The sequence below is a fragment of the Chroicocephalus ridibundus genome, chromosome 3 (assembly GCF_963924245.1).
Source record: "Chroicocephalus ridibundus chromosome 3, bChrRid1.1, whole genome shotgun sequence".
NCBI lineage: Eukaryota > Metazoa > Chordata > Aves > Charadriiformes > Laridae > Chroicocephalus > Chroicocephalus ridibundus.
The window spans coordinates 126,945,724-126,966,956 of NC_086286.1; the positions used below are offsets into that span (position 1 = coordinate 126,945,724).

Genomic DNA, 21,233 nt, shown 5'->3' on the forward strand with positions numbered 1-21,233 from the left:
AACTTTCCTGACGGATTTCTGGCGTCGTCGTTAGAATTAGTTCTGCTGTTCCCTTTCTAAACGAATTCAGCAAGCAGCCTGAAATTCCTCTTTAGCACCTGTCTGACGCATTGTAGCAGCGGTGACGATGGCCATGCACAGCGCAGGCTTTTGCTCAGAAATAGAAGGCGCACTTTTGTTCTGCCTTCTTTCAAGCAAGCCTTCTTTGTGTCTTTAACATCCAGCTATGTTAAGTGCAAACAAAAGGTTTGGGGCTTTCGGAGTTTTTACAAACAAGCTCATTGAAGAGAAGCTTTATTTTGAAAGGGGGAAAATTTAAACATTTTTTTTAATTAAAGATCAAAGAGGGGGGTTATTCATTTAAAGAGGCCTGTTTGTAGAAGCCATGAGATGGTGGGCTGTCTCTCTCCCTAACTTTCAACTTTTAATTATGATGCCAACATGGAGTAAATGTAGTCTAACACTAGGAATGTCTGTCGTATAGAGTCTCTCCACAAATCTGAGAAACAAGGAAAGTTCAGGAGACCCCAAGATCTAGCAGTTTGTGTTTAATTTTGTTGAGGATCATTAGACAAAAGGCGAAAAATATTATTGCAAGAGGAGGCTTGAAGAGCGGTGCCGTGTTATGTGTGGGAAGCAAACTGCCTTATCAGCGCTTTAGCCTCTTGGTTTTATCTGATTCTATTGATTACAAAGATCTCATTTTCCCACTTTAATCAGAAGCCCTGTAGGTTAGACCGACGGCTATTTTTAAAAATATAATTACTAATCTTCACATTTTAAGTTGGTGCTAGAGAAGACTGTCCTGGTTCAGTCTTAGAAATAATGAAACTTATTTATTTCCTCTCTGTGGCACGCAAGCCCAGCATTTCCAGGGTAGTTTGCAGATGCCGCCTTTGCTAATGAGAGGCTGCCTTACTAGTCGTCTGCCTTTCTTGCTTAACGTTAAAGAAACCAGTGAAATCAGCACAACGGCTTTGTACATAAAACTTTATCGGACAGTCTGGCTTTGGGCTTGAATAATAGCTACAGTACGAGAGAAACTTTACCCAACTTACAATGGGTGTATTGTGAATTACGGTGTATCACTGTAGCAGCGTTCTCAGCTGCCCGTACAGCAGAGTTGCGATTCAAATAATGAATTAATCCTATTTGGGAGCTAATTAGTGCAGTGAAGGAGGTTCACAAAGTACAAACTGTTCAGATTTGATTTGGAAGCGGAGTACCTGGCCAGCACCCTGATAGACTTCAGCTTTTTACGCAGAACAGGGATTGCAGTTACAGAGTGTCATTCCTAAGTTTTGAAAACTGTTGACGGATTGAAGAAAAGTCCTGGCTTCTGTAGAGCCAGAAATCCCTTTGAAGGAATCATGTGCTCTTGTTAGTCTTTTTGAAGTTCTCAGTAGATGCTTTGGAAAAACATTTGTGTGTTACAGAGTGGATCCTCCCAAGCTGTGTATTTGTTCGCGTAAACATTGGCCTCTCCTCAGATGAGGAGAAGAGCCATGCTGGTGGCAGTCAGAAGGCTGTTATTTTTTATTTACTCTTCTATAAATACTCCTACCTGCAAGCGCTAACCATGCTGGTGTACCTCACCATGCTGAACACTATGAGACCCCACCTGGCATACTGTGTCCAGCTTTGGAGTCCTCAGCACAGGAGGGACATGGAGCTGTTGGAGCGGGTCCAGAGGAGGCCACGGAGATGCTCCAAAAGCTGGAGCACCTCTCCTATGAAGGCAGGCTGAGAGAGTTGGGATTATTCAGTCTGGAGAAGAGAAGGCTCCGGGGAGACCTTATAATGGCCTTCCAGTACCTAAAGGGGGCTACAGGAGAGATGGGGAGGAACTCTTTATCAGGGAATGTAGTGATAGGAAGGGGTAATGGTTTTAAACTGAAAGAGGGGAGATTGAGATGAGATCTGAGGAAGAAATTCTTCGCTGTGAGGGTGATGAGCCCCTGGCCCAGGTTGCCCAGAGAAGTTGTGGCTGCCCCATCCCTGGAGGGGTTCAAGGCCAGGTTGGCCGGGGCTTGGAGCAACCTGGGCTGGTGGGAGGTGTCCCTGCCCAGGGAAGGGGGTGGAACTAGATGATCTTTAAGGTCCCTTCCAACCCAAACCATTCTGTGATTCTATACCAATGAAGTTATATTCTCTACCCAAAGAGCTAGCAGCCCCCTTGCATGACCAGAGACAGCAGAGGGCTCCCAGTGCGGCAGCAAAGCAGCGTCCGTCTGTGTAGTCAATGTGTGTCTGCCCACTGAAGCACCCAGACCCCTGTCAAATTATCTTAGGCATCGTGCAGCAGAAAAGAGAGTCTTAAGGAAATACTTACAGGGGCATTTTAATGATTGCTGGGGAAAGCTACGTGTGCGCTTTGTAATTGAAATGGTTAGACAAGCAGCTAATGTAGTCAGATTGTTCTAATGGCAATGCCTGACCTAGATTTCATGGGTTATTGAAGATGAAAGTTAATAGCATTGTTTGTCTCAGAAAGGGATATTGGGTAAAAATAAAATAAATTAAAAAAAAAAAAAGAAAACAACACACAAAAAAAACCCCAACCAAAGGAAAAAAAAAAAGATTTACTGCAAAATTTAAACCAGAATGTTTTATCTTTTAGACTGGCCAAAATTGCACACCACAATTTTGCGATCAATAAAAAGATTGAACGCTGCCTTCCTTCCTTCCCCCGCTCCCCGACACACTGCCTTGCAGGAATGTGCTTTCACACCCTTCTTCTCTGTCAACCAAATTCCAAACGGGTAATTTCTTACATAACTCCGTTTAGATTTGTGAGCTGCGTGAGGCAGGGGAAGGGCCCCATTCTGAAATGTTTATCAGAAGAAAATCAACTATATTGTTTAGGAAGAGATCTTTAAGCAATTTAAATTAAGTACCTATCGGAGACATCTCGCTTCCAGTCTTTAAAATAAGATATTCTGAATTCTTCATAATCTTTACTGAGCTCCTTCGATAGTATCTGAGAAGTCTAATGCTGAAGTGCTTGTATTTCTGGTTTATAAACCTAACTAGAAAACATAGAGGTAAACCTTTAAAGCCCTTAATAGGCACCATAAGCCCAAAAAAAAAGGACTGATTTCATTCCTGTTTAAATTAAAATTGATTCTGAAAGCCAAGAATGGCGTTTTCTAAATGTGCTTTAAAAAAAAAACATAATTGAAAATAACAACTTTCCTTGATTAACACAGCTGAAAATATTGTTTGAACTGAGGAGCTCCGACAAAAATGTTTCTTTTATTAGTTGCCCCCATCTACCTAAAAGGGGCTTACAGGAAAGCTGGGGAGGGACTCTGGAGCAGGGAGTGTAGTGATAGGACAAGGGGTAACGGTTTCAAACTGAAAGAGGGGAGATTGAGATGAGATATTGTGAAGAAATTCTTTGGTGTGAGGGGGGTGAGCCCCTGGCCCAGGTTGCCCAGAGAAGCTGTGGCTGCCCCATCCCTGGAGGGGTTCAAGGCCAGGTTGGCCGGGGCTTGGAGCAACCTGGGCTGGTGGGAGGTTTCCCTGCCCAGGGCAGGGGACTTGGAACTGGATGATCTTTAAGGTCCCTTCCAACCCCAACCATTCTGTGATTCTGTTATTCACTGCCTAAGTTCATTGACTGGGTAAAAGGAAAGAAACCTTCTGTTTTAATTTTATAACCTCTGCCACTTTCCAGGATAGCCTTGGTGGTAACAGCAAGACTGCCATGGTAGCAACAGTGAGCCCAGCAGCAGACAACTATGATGAGACCCTTTCAACACTGAGGTACGCAGACCGGGCCAAGAACATCGTTAACCATGCGGTGGTGAACGAAGACCCCAATGCTCGCATTATTCGGGAGCTGCGTGAGGAAGTGGAGAAGCTGCGAGAACAGCTCACAAAAGCAGAGGTACAAATTTACGTCTTGATGAGCCAACCTGCAAACCCCATTGCCAGGACTTTCTTACCTGGTGCTCAAAAATGAATGCCACGAAGAATTACTACATGGTACCTATGAGGAATATCCCTTTATATCACTTCTTCCCATTTTTCTCTACATCAGTCTTGAAACACGGGTGATAACATGAGACAGCAGGTTCTGTTTGAACACCTTGTTGAGCAATCTTGGTTTTATTGTGAGATACAGATCAAAAGCAAGAGGACATGGAGGCAGGAGTAGGGGTGGAGTCTTAAGGCTGTGCAGTTTATAGGCAGAACTTTGCCGGCATATTTTAAGAATCCGGTGTGGCTACATCCTGCGAGATGTGAATTCAGTTAAATAACGCTTGCTTCCTTACAAGCTTTTAACCGTTCTCAACTGAATCTCTTAGAGGCAGTAGACAGTATTATGAATATCTGCATAGCGACCTCAATGAAATTGTGAAAGGAACATGGTCTAAATGTTAGATGAAGGCCAAGAGCTAGCGTAATTCTGAGTTCTGTTCTCAAATGTGGCAAAGGAATGCTGATATAATCCGTCTGTTTCGCAACTCAGAAAAATTATGATTGGAGTACTTGCCTCACGAGGTATGCAGGGAATGCTGGCTGCGATATTAGAAATGACTAGTGAATTTTGGACTCTTCTCGTTTGAGCTGCCTAATATGCTAAGCATCCAATAAGTATGTATCCGTTTCTTTAAGGTATCTCAAGTTAAATACCTAAAATTTTCTATAAAATACAAACCACAGACTTCACAGTACTCTGAGAGATGCGAACACTCCCTGTTTGCTTCAATTGTGAGCATTAAGGCCAAAATAATGGCAGCTTTCCAAAGTAATGAAGTAGTGTTTCCTAAATATGAAGTAATAAATATTTCCTTTCCCAAGTATTAAAATCCCACCCTAATTGTCATCTCAGTGGCATTGGCAGAGCATGGAAAACACGGTGTCGTTTGCTATTAAGAGGCTGCACAGTGAAGGCCAAACCCCACGCTCCTTGTCCTGTACTCCTTTCAGTTTATTACATGTGTAGCCCATCTAATTGTTCTTACAGAAATGTGCATAAATAAGTTTTTTAAAGTCATCAAAAACATTGACCCGTTATGACAGTCAGGTTACACTTTCAAAGCTCATTTCCCAATATAGAGATTACCAAGTTATGGTTTTGTTGGGTGGGTGTTTTTTTTTGTCCTCTTGGTGTCAGTACCCTTTTTTCTCTTAAACAACCGAGGCAGAACAGAACTTGATGGTTTACTTTTTTTTTTTCCCCAGAGGAGTAAGGCATTATCCTCTTTTCCCCTTTTCTTTTTAAATCCACGCGTTTTGATCTTTTCTTGTTGAAATTAGTATCACATGTTGTAATTTGTCTGAACCGAGACAACTAGCTTGTCCTACTTAAGCTGGGAATTTAAACGACCTGCTTTGAGCAGAGAAGCACACCTGCTGCTCTGGTTGAATCTGGGCCCATATATCTGCTGTTCATATTAGCGTGGTAGGGAGTGAGGAGAATGATCTACCTCATTTTACAGTTGAAGCACATGAAAATGTGGAGTAATTTTGCCCCAGATCCAAATAAATGGACAAACAAGACTTAGACCTTGGGAATAACTGGGTTTCATCTTCCTGTCCCGCTCCGTAGTGTCCAGCACCTTTGCACTGATCGTGTTTTATCAGTCACAATAAATCTTTGTTCTGGAGATTGCCTTGGCTTCACTTTGCTTCCTGGGTGGAATTCATAGAATCACAGCATGGTTAGAGTTGGAAGGGACCTTAAAGACCATCTAATTCCACCGCCCTGCCCTGGGCAGGGACACCTCCCACCAGCCCAGGTTGCTCCAAGCCCTCCCTTTTACCCTGTATTTAGATATTTGAGATATTCAACCAGCAAAAGACTACAGGGGACGCATCAGCTGGCAGTTCCGAGACTGTTGTGTCTCGAGGCAGAGAAAACTCCTGTCTTAAACCAGGATTTTCCAGTCCTGGCACTTGCTCCTTTTCTTGAACGACCTGGAGTGCAATAAGGCCACTCTCTTTGATTTGGATTCCTGTGAGGACTTTTGGGTTTTGTGGTAAGGAACTATCTGATGGAGAACGATGCTTGCATTGTTTAGTTGGCATTGCATAAATACCTACCAACCAAAACCATTTTTGTCCTGATAGCAGTAATGAAATAACAGCATAAGGAAGTCCACAGGCATCCTGTTCAGGGTAGTACAAGAGGAATATGCCAGTTTGGAGGCTGGAGGAAGTAAATACGTGTAGTATAAAAATGTTGATGTCCTTTCAGTTTTTGGAGTGTCTGGTGGGTGGCGGTGGGGGTACCTTCTTCTTCTCAAGTTAGTCCTTGGATGGAACATGGGCCTTGGACTATTTCACAAAACAAAATTAGAGTTGTGATGGATTAACGAGAAAATTGAATTCCAGTGTCCAGAAGCACATGGTAAGGCTTCTCTTGATAATGCTCTGTAAAATGCATCCGTAGAGGAGGATAACTGGAACACCTCGGGTGCCTTGATATTTGCTATAGAAAGAAAAAACTCCCACCCATCAGTCCGTATCAAAATGAACAATAAAAATATTTCGGTGGACTGGTGGCTTAAGTGACTGAGATGTTAAGTGCCATTTTGACGGAGCGACAGCAGAGACGATGGTGGCCAGCCACATCATCAGTGTCTGAGAAACGAGATTGTCTTAGATATGAGTTGTTTGGGATACTCGTATCGGTATAGAAATGAGATTAGTTTGCTTTTGAATATCTTTGTGCAAATCTGCCGGCATCACGTAACTGGTTTGCATTGAACTATATAAACTCCACTTTAGCATTTGCACTTGAAACTAATTAACTTTTTGATGGATTCTGCATTTATATGCAATATGTGTTTTCAACCCCCCTTTACTTACTCATAAGTATGCCTTGGAAAATGAGTAAAATTATGTTTCTTTCCCCCCCCCATCTGTGTGACAGCGTTGTGAAAAAAACCCAAAGCACAACAAGCTTTCTTGTTTTATTTGCTTTCATTTCTGCAGGCTATGAAATCACCAGAATTAAAGGAACGATTGGAGGAATCAGAAAAGTTGATTCAGGAAATGACTGTGACCTGGGAAGAAAAATTAAGAAAAACTGAGGAGATAGCACAGGTTTGCTTTCTTTTTTTTTTTTTCCCCCTCCCTATTTTTTATGAAAAATAGGTTTGTTTCCTTTGCCTGTCAGTTCATAGAGATTGCCTGAATCTGTCCCCACGTTTATGGGTAAGTAGGTCAAGCTTACGGCCGTTTTGAAAAGCTTCACTTAATTCCTGTGATAGTTGGGTGCCTCCCAGATTGCTATTCCAGTGACAATAACAAATTGTCACTGTATGCAAATGGAGAAGTTATTTAAAAAAATAATAATCCACGGATGAGAGGATTACAGGGATTTTATATTCTTCAGACAGGAAAATTGTTGTTTGTGATGAAAGATGGAGCCTTGAGAGCGTTAAATGCAAGGTTATGTACGGAGTGCCTCAATACACAAGGCAAAGGGCATTCAGAATATTAAAAAATAGAACTGTTCAGGATCCCTGTGTGTTTTAATACCTCTTATACTGATATTTAGGGCCTCAGATCATAATTGAATATGATGGTTACGTTGAAAAATTGTGCAGGTCACCACAATTATTGCATGACGCTTCCGATTCTTACGACACAAATGCTGATGTATGTATTTTCAGTGGGGAGCTTTTGAGAGGGAGGACTATTGAAAGGTGATGAATAGCATGTAATAAATAAGGAGAAAACGGAGCCTCCGATACAAAGCCCTCTTGTAGACGACACAATCAGAACAGACTGTGTTGACTTTAGTTTTAAAGATCCATTGTAAGAAGTGCTGCTCGTGACTACGAGGGCTTCCTGGCTTCCCGTGCAGATTTGTACCGTGCATTTTCCTCCCTGTGTATGAGGGTGAAAAGTAATAATAATAACGATGATGATGTGAATAGAATAAAATTCTGGTCGCATCCTACACACTAATTTCTAGGCACAGAAACCCTGAGCGTGCGAGGAAGTTGAAAAACTGTAGCGTTGGGCTCAACCCTACAGACTAAATCTGCCTTGATGTTTGCATGTAGCTGCTCACTTCAGCTCTCTTCCGTCTTGTCTCTAAATTCTCAGCCTGTTACGATGTTTTGGAGCTGGGAGTTTCATGAGCCTTGAAGCTGTAGAAAAAGTGATGCTTTTTTTTCTCAGAGGAGGACTAAATATTAGTGTTTGTGCGGTATAAGGCTGTTTCAGGACCACTTGGAAGCCAGTGGAAGGAACCTTCTGACATCTTCAGTAGGTGTGGTGGGTTGACCCTGGCTGGATGCCTGGTACCCACCAAAGCCACTCTATCACTCCCTTCCTCATCTGGGTAGAGAGAGAAAAATAACGATGAAAAGATGTGGGTTGCGATGAGGACAGGGACATCACTCAACTGTTACCGTCACAGGCAAAACAGACTCGACTTGGGGAAATTATTTTAATGTATTACCAATCAAAACAGTAGGATAATGAAAAATAAAAACCCAAGTCTTGAAACCCTTCTTCCTGGGCTCAACTCCACTCCCAATTTCTCTTCCTCCTCCTCCTGAGCGGTGCAGGGGGACGGGGAACGGGGGCTGTGGTCAGTTCATCACACCTTGTCTCTGCTGCTCCTTCCTCCTCAGGGGAGGACTCCTCACACTCTTCCTGTGCTCCAGCGTGGGGTCCCTCCCACAGGAGACAGTCCTCCACAAACTCCACATGCTGCAGGGGGATACCTGCTTCACCATGGACCTCCACAGGCTGCAGGGACAGCCTGCCTTACCATGGTCTTCACCACAGGCTGCTGGGGAATCCCTGCTCCGGCACCTGGAGCACGTCCTTCCCCTCCTTCACTGCCCTTGGTGTCCGCAGAGTTGTCGCCCTCACATTTTCTCACTCCTCTCTCCAGCTGCAGTTGCTGTTTTGCAGGGTTTTTTCCCCTCCTTCTTAAACATGTTCTCCCAGAGGCTCTACCAGCATCACTGACGGGCTTGGCCTTGGCGAGTGGCAGGTCCATCTTGGATCTGGCTGGCATCGGCTCTGTTGGACATGGGGGAAGCTTCTGGCATCTTCTCACAGAAGTCACCCCTGTAGCCCCTCTGCTACCAAAACCTTGCCATGCAAACCCAATACCGGAGACTTAGGCGGGTCCGAGGTTAAAGGCATTTACATCTTGGCTTGTCAAGTGATTTTATTTCTGGGCAGCATCCACTAACATCTGTCTGTCAGATTGTAGCAGGGTGGGCAGGTTGGATGGAGAGATAATTGTAAATCTTTGAGGAAAGGATGGTTCCTCATAAAGCATGAGAGCCATCGAAGAGGCAGTTTGCAGGGATGGAGCGGCAATAGGGGTTCAAAGCCTTAAAGACTCACTAGGTGAACAGTCAATTTTTCCCATTTTCAGTGAGTATTTGACGTACTTTTAATGTATGTTGAATGTTTAAGTTAATTAACATTAGGTGTTGAGCAAAAGTTAACAGAAACCGGATCGTTTTCTTTAAATTAACCCTGTGAGATTTAGACTGTGGGCCAAGTCCTCCTTTGTGCAACACGTTCTTTATCTCTGTCTGTGGATAATAAGGAATTATGTGAACTTCAGAGCCTGGCACTGGTGATCGGAAGAGAAATCTTTGACATCACACTGCAGTTTTTCCTCTGTTCTTTGTTTTTCACTCTCTCTCTCACACACACACATGACTTCTCCTTACAAGGACGTTATGTTGGTTTTGTCAGTGTGTGGGGAGACAGGGGAGAGAAAATCAAGAGGAGTTTTGCTTGCTGCTCTTTGCTGTTTTAATCTCGGTTGGACCTGCTACAAGTCCAATGCTGAACAGAGAATTATACTGAATAGCAAAGCGGAGTGGTAGGTAAAGGTCAGAACCTTAATAAACATTTCAGCATGTTTCCTATGTGATGTCTGCTAATTTTTTGTATTTATTTATTTATTTATTTATTGAAATCTCAGCGTCACAGGAAAGTCTCTTGTATTTTTTTGTATTTACTTGCTTTAGCCTCCCCTGTTTCTGCTTCCCCCTGGTAATTCTGGGAGAGAAATTTTTTTAAATTTTTGTTTGCTTGTTGTGGATAGTGAGTCTCGTTTCAGTTTCCGTGTGATCCTGGGAACAATTCTCAACATTTCTAGCTCCTAGCTCTTTTTTTTTTCTTTTTTTTTTTTTGTAGAAGAATCCCTTTCTGTTCTTAAGTCAGAAATGTTTAATGTTCCTCTTTCACTGCTCTAGTCTTCACCCAACCACTTCCCGTTGAAAGATGTACATTTTTGCACAGTAATGCTTTGTTGTTGAATTCTATGAAGTCTATTGACGAGAACAAAGCACCATCCAAAATGCTACTATTCTTGTTCAGCAGGAAGTGTTATTTGCATTACTTAAATAGCAGGTTGCCAGTTTTTTGTCATTTTGATTGCTCTGGAATAAAAGATAGACATGGAGCTTGACTTGGCAGGGATTTAACTTAACTTGGTGCTTTTTAGCTCCAAAGAGAAAATAAAGGGCTCTAGAGAGGTCTTTGTGGGAGCGTTTTGCTGTCCCGGTGAGGTCATGGAGAAGCTCCTACAGTACTGCAGTGTGCTGCTCTCAGCTGGTTTCTCATTTTTCACTAGGAAGATGCAACTCTGCGAGACCGTAGCACGTAGCCCTCTGAGACCAGAGGTGGAAGGACAAGAGAAATTACAAATACCCTGATCAAAGCTCGATATAACTAAAGTTTTTGTGTCTAACCTATTGCAGAAGAAAGACTTAACCTTCTTCAGAAGTAGCTGCCCATCACTTTGTCTTGTGGCTTGGGCAGATAGGCGTGCGTTTCCGAAGGGCTGTACATCAATCAGCTTAATGTTTTGATGGCTACTCTCTTGCAGGAGCGTCAGAAACAGTTGGAAAGTCTTGGCATATCTCTTCAGTCTTCTGGAATAAAAGTTGGGGATAACAAGTGCTTCCTGGTTAATTTGAATGCAGATCCAGCTCTCAATGAACTTCTGGTATACTATTTAAAGGTAAAAATAAAAAATTATTTTTATATATATATAAAATATATATATATTCTTTTTTTTAATATACATGGGCTCAAATACACCCTTGGCAGGGGTGTGTTTAGAGAATGTTATAAAAACTGCATATCTAAGCCTTCTCTGGTACTCACCACCTCATTAAAAATAATATGAAGACAACCTTTTTATTGCAAATTTAATTCTGTGTATCAGAGGAAGGTTTGGGGTTTCTATGTTTTGGTTTTTAGAAGAAATTTAGAGATGCCGTCCTTTACAAACTGTTTGCTGTTTTTATACGCCAGCTTTCACCCGGAAAAGCGTTTTATCTGGGCATATCAGTACTCAGCTTGCTTCGACTTGTGTAGTACTGACTGCAGTTTATAAAATGCATTTTTGTTCCTCTTCATGCACCTTGCCAGGAGTGAAAATCAAGTTTTTTTCTGCCTTAGCACTTCTGCCCTTTACTGATGTTAAACAAAAAACGTGTAATGTGACTTTTGGACTCCACGCTGAAACATTTGAGCAGTTTATTCTAGTTTTAACAAACTGGAGACGTGATCTGGAGTCAGGAGGAGAAATGTGATACGACCGTTTTTAAGTCACATTTTAGAACACAAGTTCTAAAAATTTAGCAGTGTAAGAATGTTGGCAGTTTGAGCTTCACATTAAATCATTCTTTTCTCTTTGAAGTGGTCTATAGTAACTCGCAGAACAGCCACAGAATTAGCAATTGGGCTCAAAGATGGGTTTGGTTTAATCGGTCTTAGGAAATACATGCTCCTCTTTGATATCGGTCATAGTTGCTCTGCGATATCTCAATGAATGCAAGGGAAAGAACTTTCTCAGTGTTGTATCCACTAAAAAACATTGAAAAGGACAAAAGAGCTGAGGTTTTGGGAGAAGAATTGGATCCAGGCGCCTTGCACGTAGGTGTCCAGAGTGTGACTCAAGCCGCTAAATCAGCCTCACCACTGACACCTGCTGAAGCAGAGCCAACTTCTGTGGCGTTCACTGGGAACACATCACAAGAGCACACCGAAACCAAAGCCCGCTCCCAAAACAGGCCTTGGCCCATCGGCACCAGCAGAAAAGTCTCAGCTGGTACTGTGCTACTTCCCTTTTCCAGAGAAAACCCCTTTGCAAGGGGTAGGTTTTGGGCATTTCAGTTACTCTTTAAATATTTATTATTTTTTTATAAAACAAATTCATTTTGTTGGTTGAGAACTTTGGTGTAGAAATCCCACCGCTTTGAAATGCTTTCGATAAAATGACTTATGCCTGGTTTTGCCTAGAGTTCTGAGGTTAAACTGCCTTGCTTCTCAGAGTAAATATCTTGCCCACGTTCTCTTTAACGCTGAGCCCCTTATGTACTGGTTCTGATCAGCACCAAAGAACTTGACCCCACTGATCTAAACTGTTGTATCTGTTCCTCAAAATGGCACAGAGATGGCTAAAAAAAGAAAAGGATGAACTGGGGCATGTGTGGCGTGATGCTTTCTCTGCCAAATCCCTCATGCCTGGAGTGCTTCAGGAATTTCCTAAGCCTTCGGATGATGTAGATGGAACCTGCGTAATAGCCATGGGTCAAACCACTGTGAACCTGTCTTAATTCCTCTTTGAACTCCTTTGTACTTTTGGCTTCTACAACATCCCGAGGCACTGACTTCCACAATTAAGTTATAGAAACCTCTTCATCTTCCAATTTAACTGTTGCCTTTAAACTTTCCTGAGTGTTTCCTACTTGTTACTGTAAGACAAAGCGAGGATTTACTTGCAATGTTTCATTCTCCTTTTTCCCTCTAAAGGAAGCTCTTCAAGAGCTTTCAGATTTTCCAACTAGATGACAGGATGTTATCCACAAGGAGAATGGATGAGTTCGAACTAGTGAACTTCTGCAGTCCGCTGTTAACACCTTGATTACTTTTTCCTAGGAACACACGTTAATAGGCTCAGACAACTCTCAAGATATCCAGCTGTGTGGAATGGGAATTCTTCCTGAGCACTGCATTATAGACATCACCCCAGAAGGACAGGTTATGTTAACACCGCAAAAAAATACTAGGTAAGGGAATAAAATACAGCTCCAGTTGTATGATAATTGTAGTGTTATCTAGTATTTTATGATTAGTGGTGCAAAAGGATAATTAAAAAATGAACTTTTCCATGTCGCCTGAAGCAAGAAAATTCTACTTCTTGTCTCCTGCTTTTACATTTTGTTTTAATTGTCGTCTACCCCTCTGTCAACTCAGGTCTTTTGTTCTAAAGAGGTTTCTCTCAGGGATGGTGTTTGTAGTCGAAGTTTTCAAAGAGAGGATGAGTAAATGGCATACGCGTTCAGCCAGTAGACACTCACTGATTTGCAGCTGTGCAGATGTAGCTGTCAACATTTGAATTCATTTTCTAGGAAATCTGTTGATATGCAAAGAGCTGCTGAAGCATTTGTTGTCTTATTTGATTAAGTAGCAGTACTTGAAAAGCAGATGGTATATTCAAAGAGATCACAAAATGACATGCCTCGTCAGCATCTCCAATAATTTATTGTTAGATACACAAAATTCACATTTACCCTGATTCGTAGGTGATCCTGCTTTGAGCAGGAGATCGGAGCGGCTGACATCCTGAGATTCCCTTCAAATTTGAGTTATCCTATGATCCTATTTTCAGACTGAGTCTGACTTTGAAATAAAAGTAGTTTCTGATTATTCTAATTAGGTTATTGTCTTCAAGCTATTTATATAGCGAAGTTCTCTGATGTCTTCTTCAAACATTTCTATTTTGTGTCTATTTCAAAGTAGCGCGAAAAGTGTTTATTTCCAGTGACATCATCTTTTTTCAGGCCCCTCGTTTTTAAGCTCTAATTATAGTCCCCAGATACAGCTGTCGTATTATCTGTCCAAAAATACTGAACTCGATAAGCTTAAGCAATCAAAAGAAGCTGGGTTTGAGCAGTTTGTGAAACAGCACGGGGCGGGTGAATGAAGTTTCTGGGGATGTTTTGCCTCTTTGCAATCCATAAGCCTGTTCTCCTCCCTTAACTGGTTCCAATAAAGTAAGGAGTACTGGGAAAAAAAATGAAGCCTTGTATCGACGCCTTTGCTTTAGATTTTTGCCTTTTCACAGGACGTTCGTAAATGGCTCTGCTGTCGTGTGTCCCATCCAGCTGCATCATGGAGACAGAATACTGTGGGGGAACAACCACTTCTTCAGGTACAAAAGATATTTAAAAGAAATTGTAAGTTTGCGCCTATTTTGTTTTATCTTAAGGTATAAGGAAAGATGACAGCGGAGCGTTCAGGCTGCAGGAGGAGGTGATTTCTTTTTCATTGGGCTTATAAAGGCAATGCTGGTGTTTGGCTGTTCTAAATGCTACATGTCATGGGAAACGTGCATGTTTTTAGTTTCAGAGCAGTCGGTTGACTTAACTTCTTGTATTTTGAAGGGACCGAAACCTTGCTGATGAGCAGCTTGCTGCAGTTATCAGTACTATGATCTCACTGAAGAGATTTAATTTTTGGGGTGGTAACTTTAATGTAGTTTGGTACTACATTAATATCAAGTGGTTTCTCTTCCACAGTGAAAATATTACACCCAAGCTTTGACCTGGATAGGTTGCCTTTGGGTTTTGCAGCTAAGGTGGTAGATCTTTGACCTATCTTACACAGTGATCTGGGTCTTACAAGGGCACTGTCTTCTCTGTTCCCTGGAATTCCAGCTCCAGCCATACCTGAGACCTCCCTGTATCAGACAGGATCACTGGCAGAAGTTTTCTGTGAAAGGCTGTATTCTTGAAACCCTCTGTGTCTGGTCTGAAATACCTTAAAGATCAGTGGATTTAAATGATAATCTAAAACTTAATTTCTTTCTTTTATGCTTTAAAGAAGAATCTGGATGAAAAGTGGGATATAATTTCATTATTGCCTCTAAATTATTTGGGAATGGGACGATTGAAAAAAATCACGGTTAAACTATATGATTAGTAATATCGGGTACTCTAGAATGGATTACGTCGTTTGCCTTGAGCTCTCCTGTTTACCCTGAAAAAAACTACACTTGCAGGAGATCAACAAATTGGAAAGGGAAAAACCTACCTAATTGGATAATTTGCTTAATTTTAATAATCTTTGGAAGCAACCCTTTGTTTCAAAGTTGAACAATTAACAGTGCTTGGAAAATTTTCCTCTTATTTAAAGGCTGAATTTGCCAAAGAAGAAAAAGAAGGCAGATCAGGAGGACGAAGAGCGAGACAACTCTATGAAGTGCAGTAACAGTGTTGAGCAGCTGGACATCGATGGAGACAATTCCAGTGAAGTGTCGAGCGAGATTAACTTCAGTTATGAGTATGCCCAGATGGAAGTCACCATGAAGGCACTTGGAAGTAACGGTAAGAAGCAAGAGAAATGACTGGAAATAGGTACAGAATATGAGGTTACATCTTCAGGGACTCTTAACCACAGACTTTTTCCCTTCTAACTTCCTACTGGAGAATTCTTCTCGTGAATGACTCATTGTAGCCATTTTAGCGCTTGAGGGCGGGGGGGAAAACCACCACAATGTTTTGTTTGGCAGTTCTTGAGGAAAAGGCCAAAACTGGAATATTGGTAGAACTACAGCCTCAAATCAAAGTGGTTTCACTTTGTTGTTTATTTTTCTTGTGTTATGTCTCACTCAGGCATTAACTGTAGTGATTTCTATCTCTGAAACCATGTTCCTTAGTTTTTGTGGTCTTATGTAGCTGTCCCAGAATGGCGTTATTTTGGGAAATGGGAGGAAAGGTTTTTTTCAACTTGGTCTTTCTCTTTTCTCGGTACCTTAAATCATCCATCCAGTCCGTTTGGTAGATGTTTATTGTAGGCCACAGTTCAGCAGCATTTTTTTTTTTAATATGCATTAAAGCAAAAATACAATCTATTCCTCCTTTTATATGCGAACTGTGTTTATTCTGTAGGATGTTATTCACTAAGGACTTCAGTGGCTGTTGCAGTCCCTAATGTGAATCACTGCAGGTATAGAATGGGGAAGGGAGGTACCAAATGGTAGTAACTTGTGCCTTGCCCAAGGTCATACACTGTATCTGTGGCAGAATGTGAAAGATCTTGTATTTCCAAGTCCTCTGGCTCTGCCCCGTATTCGTTACGTGATTCTTTCCATTTCATTTTATGGTTACCGGGTGTTTGACCCCCAGAAGTACTAGCTTCTTTGTTTTCAACGTCTGCTTAGATCCCATGCAGTCCATCTTGCAAAGCCTGGAGCAGCAGCACGAAGAGGAGAAGAGATCTGCGCTTGAACGGCAGAGACTGATGTATGAACATGAACTGGAGCAATTGCGAAGGCGATTGTCGCCGGAGAAGCAGCATTTCCGCAGCATGGACAGGTTCTCCTTTCATTCTCCCAGCGCTCAGCAGCGCTTACGGCAGTGGGCGGAGGAGAGGTGGGTAATCAAATCTGACCATCAGGAGTGTTTATTTAAAGTTCTTCAGTGCTAGTGAATTTTGCAAGACGCTAATTGCATTGTACACCTCTGCCAAATTTCTGAGAGGACTCCCGCGGGGGGTTGGGAGGACAGAGTGAAAATATTAGAACAATCAGACCTATAATGCTAGAAAAGATGAGAAGAGTGCCTGCTTTATCGGTAAGGAGAAACTCTGTCCTGATCGGCAACAAATTTGACTAAAGATGAAGTGATGGGAAGAAATTTTGAGACTCTTATACGAGTTTGTTCTTCTGTGGATCATGACTCAGCTGCTGGAAGGTTGGTTTTCCTCTTGATTCACATCCATCTGTCTGGCCTGGGCAGGCCTTGGCAACAAGAAGAGTGCAGAAAGAAAAGGGAATAAGAGGATGATACTTTGCAAAAACTGTTTCATAACCACAGAGGGGCCACTGTCCTCTTTGCCTCTTCCTAGGCAATTGCAGCGAGGTTATTTACTTCAGCCCCTAAATGATCGTTTCCACTATTACTGTCAAAAAGAGCAGCTGCAGGAGGAAGATGAAACGTACCCTAAAACAAGGAGTGCGGTAAAGACATTGTAATGAGAAAATATGAATCTAATTTATATGGCTAGAGAAGCAACTTTTGAACTAGAAAATATCTGAGACAGCCTAGCAAGATGTTAGCTGTGTGTCTGGAATATTTTGTGGGACCAGATCCCCGTGCTGCACAGCTGGTGCTCTCTCACCAGGAAGGCCAGTGAGCAAGTGGGTCCTGGTGTCTGAATAAATCTTTCTCTGTAAGATGGAACATCTACATCTGTGGTGGGAAAACTGGAATAAGCCACACAAGAGCTGACTGTTCAGCAGATGCATGGAGAAGTCTCCAAAGCCAGCAGCATTCTAGTGTTCATACCGCAAAATTCATACACGTAATCTCTCTTTTTTTTTCCCCCCAGAAGAAATACAATGTAATTCACCTGATTTTTGTGTTAAAAAGCTGAATGTTAAGACTCCTTCCTGTCAAGTGATTGTCTTGCACTGTTTCAGTACTTAAATGCCATCATTTTTCCTGTTTCCCCCTCCAAATCCCTTTCTTTTAGAGAAGAAATGTTCACCCACAGCCTGAGAAAGCTGCGAGAGCAGATTGTTAAAGCCAATTTGTATGTGAGAGAAGCCAATTTTATCGGAGAGGAACTGGACAAGAGGACGGAGTATAAAGTTACCCTCCAGATCCCAGCTTCAAGCCTTAATGCTAACAGTAAGGTAAGGTAGCCCTAATGGAACTAAAGCCTTGTTCAGTGAGTTTGCCCCTCAGCGTTCTTATTTGTTGTATTCTGACTTTAACGGTCTAGATCGTTTGCCATTCCATTCTATATATATTCCATTCTATTATATTATATATTCTATTAAATATGGCTCTGTTAGCACATGCAGCATCCTTATCTTATTTTGTTACCATGAAAATCTTACAATGTGCTAGCTTACTGATAAATGTTTTGGTGCGAGACCTTTCTGCTGGTGTTGTAGTTCACACTTGCTTCTGTTGCAGATAGATAAAATCCGCGCGGGTTAGGTAAGTTTTCTTTCAAGTGTTTCCAATCACCTTGTGGACACTTGGCTTTCCATCGTCCTGGTGAGCTGAGAAAACGCTGCCCGTCCCCATTGTGCAGGGAGGATTTGGATGACTTTTGTTTCAGGCATCTTAGAAATTTTGGAAGGAGGGAACTGAATCCAGACTTCCACGCCTCAGAATGGCTACCTAAGCTGGTATTAGTTCTGTTCTTGAGGTCAGCTCCATATTTGGTGATACTCAGGCCGTCGTTAGTACAGTTAGATGTATTTTATTCCAGGATTAGAATTTTTATCAGTTGCTTTAGAAGTTTCTCTCATCTGCTTGTTTTTCCTGCAGTCTCCTGGCACATCTAGAAGGGGGATGGTGAAGAGGGTTAAGCGCCTGCACTAGTTGAAAGTTGCAGACAGTAGTAACCTTAGCTGGAGCTCCAGGCCTGCTTTAACTTGAGGATATTTGTGAAATGCTTAAATGTTCCTATTTCTAACACTTACGCAAGGTGAAAATCCACGGAAACTAGTGCCCGTAGCTGTGATTAGACTTCGCAGTTAAACTGAACACAAATACACTGTGACAGCCGAACTCAGAGTCTGTCACGCTTGAATTTGGTTGCTCAAGCTAGAATAAAAAAGGAGCAAAATCCAGACTTTTCCCAAAGATGTCTCAGTTTTGTTTGGTTTTAAACTAGTTTTTGGTTGTTGTGACATGAATTCCTTGTTGTTATCTCTTTAATTGTTTCACAGAGAGGCGCAATTCTCAGCGAACCTGCTATTCAGGTGAGAAGGAAAGGGAAAGGCAAACAGATCTGGTCACTGGAAAAGCTGGAGAATCGATTGGTAGATATGAGGGATCTTTACCAGGAGTGGAAAGACTGTGAGGAAGACAACCCAGTAAGTAAAAATTACTCCGGTGTTGTGCTGATAGAATTACATCCCTGTTAAATTTTTTCTTTAAAGCAGATGTGAGAAAACCTTCTGGTTTGGGAAGGAGAAGAGGGGAGGGGGGGAGGTAAAGAGGTAAGTTTTCCTGAGCTTTTGCTTTTCTTAGTACTGAAGCGATCTTCAGTGAATATTCAGGGAATACTGAAGCATTTCGTTAACCCTTATCTTGTCACTTTGATGCTTGTTTGCATGCATAGTTTGGCGATAGAACCAAAGCAGTCAGTAAACACAACAGCAGCTGACGTTCAGGCTTCTCTGAATCTGCCAACGTCAAGGAGAACTTGCTGAGCACCGGCCTTGTACCCGGTCCGCAATAAAATTCAAGTTGCCATTCTTCTTGTGATCTAATCTGACCTCTTGCTTGAGTCCATTTTCCTTTCAGTAGGCTGGTTGTGCAACGCTTTGAAAACCCTTTCGTGAAAAGTTTGTTTTTCTTACATTATTACGACTTTGATTGAAGGTGATGAGAGCTTACTTCAGACGCGCTGATCCGTTCTACGATGAGCAGGAAAACCACAGCCTTATCGGAGTAGCCAATGTTTTTCTTGAGTGCCTGTTCTATGATGTGAAGCTACAATATGCTGTTCCAATCATCAATCAGAAGGGAGAGGTTTGTCATTCTTCTATAATCTCTCCTTACTCAACTGTTTAATTACAGCCTGTGGACCTTATTACCAGTATATAGTAGATATTTTCCAGTTTCATGTACACAAGCTCTTTGCTAACAATTTGAAATTATGCAAATCCTGTAATACCTTACTGGAGTTGTTTAGACAGCTCTGAAGCCCAGCGTAGTGATTGGGAAAGGAGAAAGCTTTGTGAGCACCTTTTTGAGTGAAGCGGCCCAAAATAACTACTTAGTAGAACGAGTATGAGCTATAGCTCCTCTGGCTTTCACTGACTACCATCAAGAATAGGCTCTTAAATATATAGCGTGAGAACAACTCCAAAGGCAGCTAGAGCACACCAGGCAACATTCCCTGTGCTCTGCATCACATCTGCGCTCCTCGGACTCTGAGAGACTGGTGCGAAGGTGGGTGAGATTGCAGTATGCTGTTCCCAGAGTCGCTCTGGTGGCTCATTTCTTTATGTTTTTACAAGAAAGGCTCTTTGATTCTTGCTCCAAAGAATTCTGCATCTGGTAGCGCAAAACAATACACAGGAATAAAATGCTGTCTGTCTGCTTACAGACTGGAAACAGCAGTAGTCGTAGTTACCTGAAAAGGGATGAACCTGCCACTGTTTTCTGGCACACAAGTAATTCCTGTTCCTTTCTTATCAGGTATCAGGTCGTCTCCACGTTGAAGTTGTTCGAGTGAGCGGAGAGATAGACGACAGGTTGGTTGGAGGCGAGGATAGTCCAGACTATTCAAATGAAAATGACACTCAGGAGAGAAAACTTGTCTGCAGGGTGAGTTCCAGAAAGATCCCAACCTCTGAGCAAAGTTCTCTCTTTCCGTCCCAAGTTTTAAAATAAAGCCATCCCTGGTGCGCTGGCTTCTGGGTGTTAGATGTCTCTTTGTAACCTCGTGTGCCATGTTCGCTTCCAGTATTCAGTTACCGAGGCAGAGTCCTGTTTTTGAACTCATTGATTGACTACATGAAACTGTGTTGATGTTTCAGGATTTTTAAAAAAAACAAAACAACCAAACATATAATTTAGCTGTATCCTAATCATTCAGTTGTATATACAGAGTTTAATACTTTTCCTGTATTTGTTTTCATGGTCTTGTGTAATGACCTGGCGCCCAGTGTTTGTCTTGAAGGGCTGCTCTCTGGTCTTTTCTCACAATATTTTGTTTCTTGAGTGGCTAAAGTAATACAAGAGAACTAGATGGGTTTTGCTTCTTTCTATCTCCGTGATTTGTTTTTTTTAAGTCTGCAGGGTGTTTGTTAAACTATATTTATTTGTCTATGCATACAGTCTTAGCCCAGACAGTTTATTGTAGTCTTGGAAGACACGGAAGACCTGCGCACTGGGATGGGAGCTACAATATCTAATTCGAAAGGAGCTACAGAATCTGATAAACTCCCGTTGTTCTGTGAATCGTTCTCTCTCAATATTTCTCTCTCTAAATATTCAATATTTTGTGAAATACATGCAGTTGTGTTTATTATTGTTAATAATGAAAAGAAAGTTAGTGATAACGATTTACTAGCAGTTCTGTGTTTGTAGTAAAATACAAGATAGGCCAAGCTACAGATAAGATAAGAAAAGAGGGAGGCAAAAAGCACTAGAGGGAGTGGAACCCCAGCTTTCTGGCTTCCGGACAATACGAACAATTTGGGGGCAATCATACTCCTTTTTGCTTTTTATCCTGTCCCATAA

General features: G+C 41.9%; 1 protein-coding gene across 5 annotated transcripts in view; it reads left to right on the forward strand.

The window, feature by feature from the left end:
- KIF13B (kinesin family member 13B) overlaps nucleotides 1–21,233 on the forward strand; it is a 141,368-nt gene that overhangs the window by 70,422 nt on the left and 49,713 nt on the right. For all 5 annotated transcript variants that reach the window (XM_063330700.1, XM_063330699.1, XM_063330702.1 and 2 more), the window contains 11 exons: nucleotides 3,680–3,892; nucleotides 6,949–7,059; nucleotides 10,835–10,969; nucleotides 12,895–13,025; nucleotides 14,084–14,170; nucleotides 15,154–15,344; nucleotides 16,181–16,391; nucleotides 17,494–17,656; nucleotides 18,707–18,853; nucleotides 19,365–19,514; nucleotides 20,187–20,315. In XM_063330700.1, the coding sequence (XP_063186770.1) occupies nucleotides 3,680–3,892; nucleotides 6,949–7,059; nucleotides 10,835–10,969; nucleotides 12,895–13,025; nucleotides 14,084–14,170; nucleotides 15,154–15,344; nucleotides 16,181–16,391; nucleotides 17,494–17,656; nucleotides 18,707–18,853; nucleotides 19,365–19,514; nucleotides 20,187–20,315 (1,668 nt within the window). The remainder of the gene's footprint in view (nucleotides 1–3,679; nucleotides 3,893–6,948; nucleotides 7,060–10,834; nucleotides 10,970–12,894; nucleotides 13,026–14,083; nucleotides 14,171–15,153; nucleotides 15,345–16,180; nucleotides 16,392–17,493; nucleotides 17,657–18,706; nucleotides 18,854–19,364; nucleotides 19,515–20,186; nucleotides 20,316–21,233) is intronic.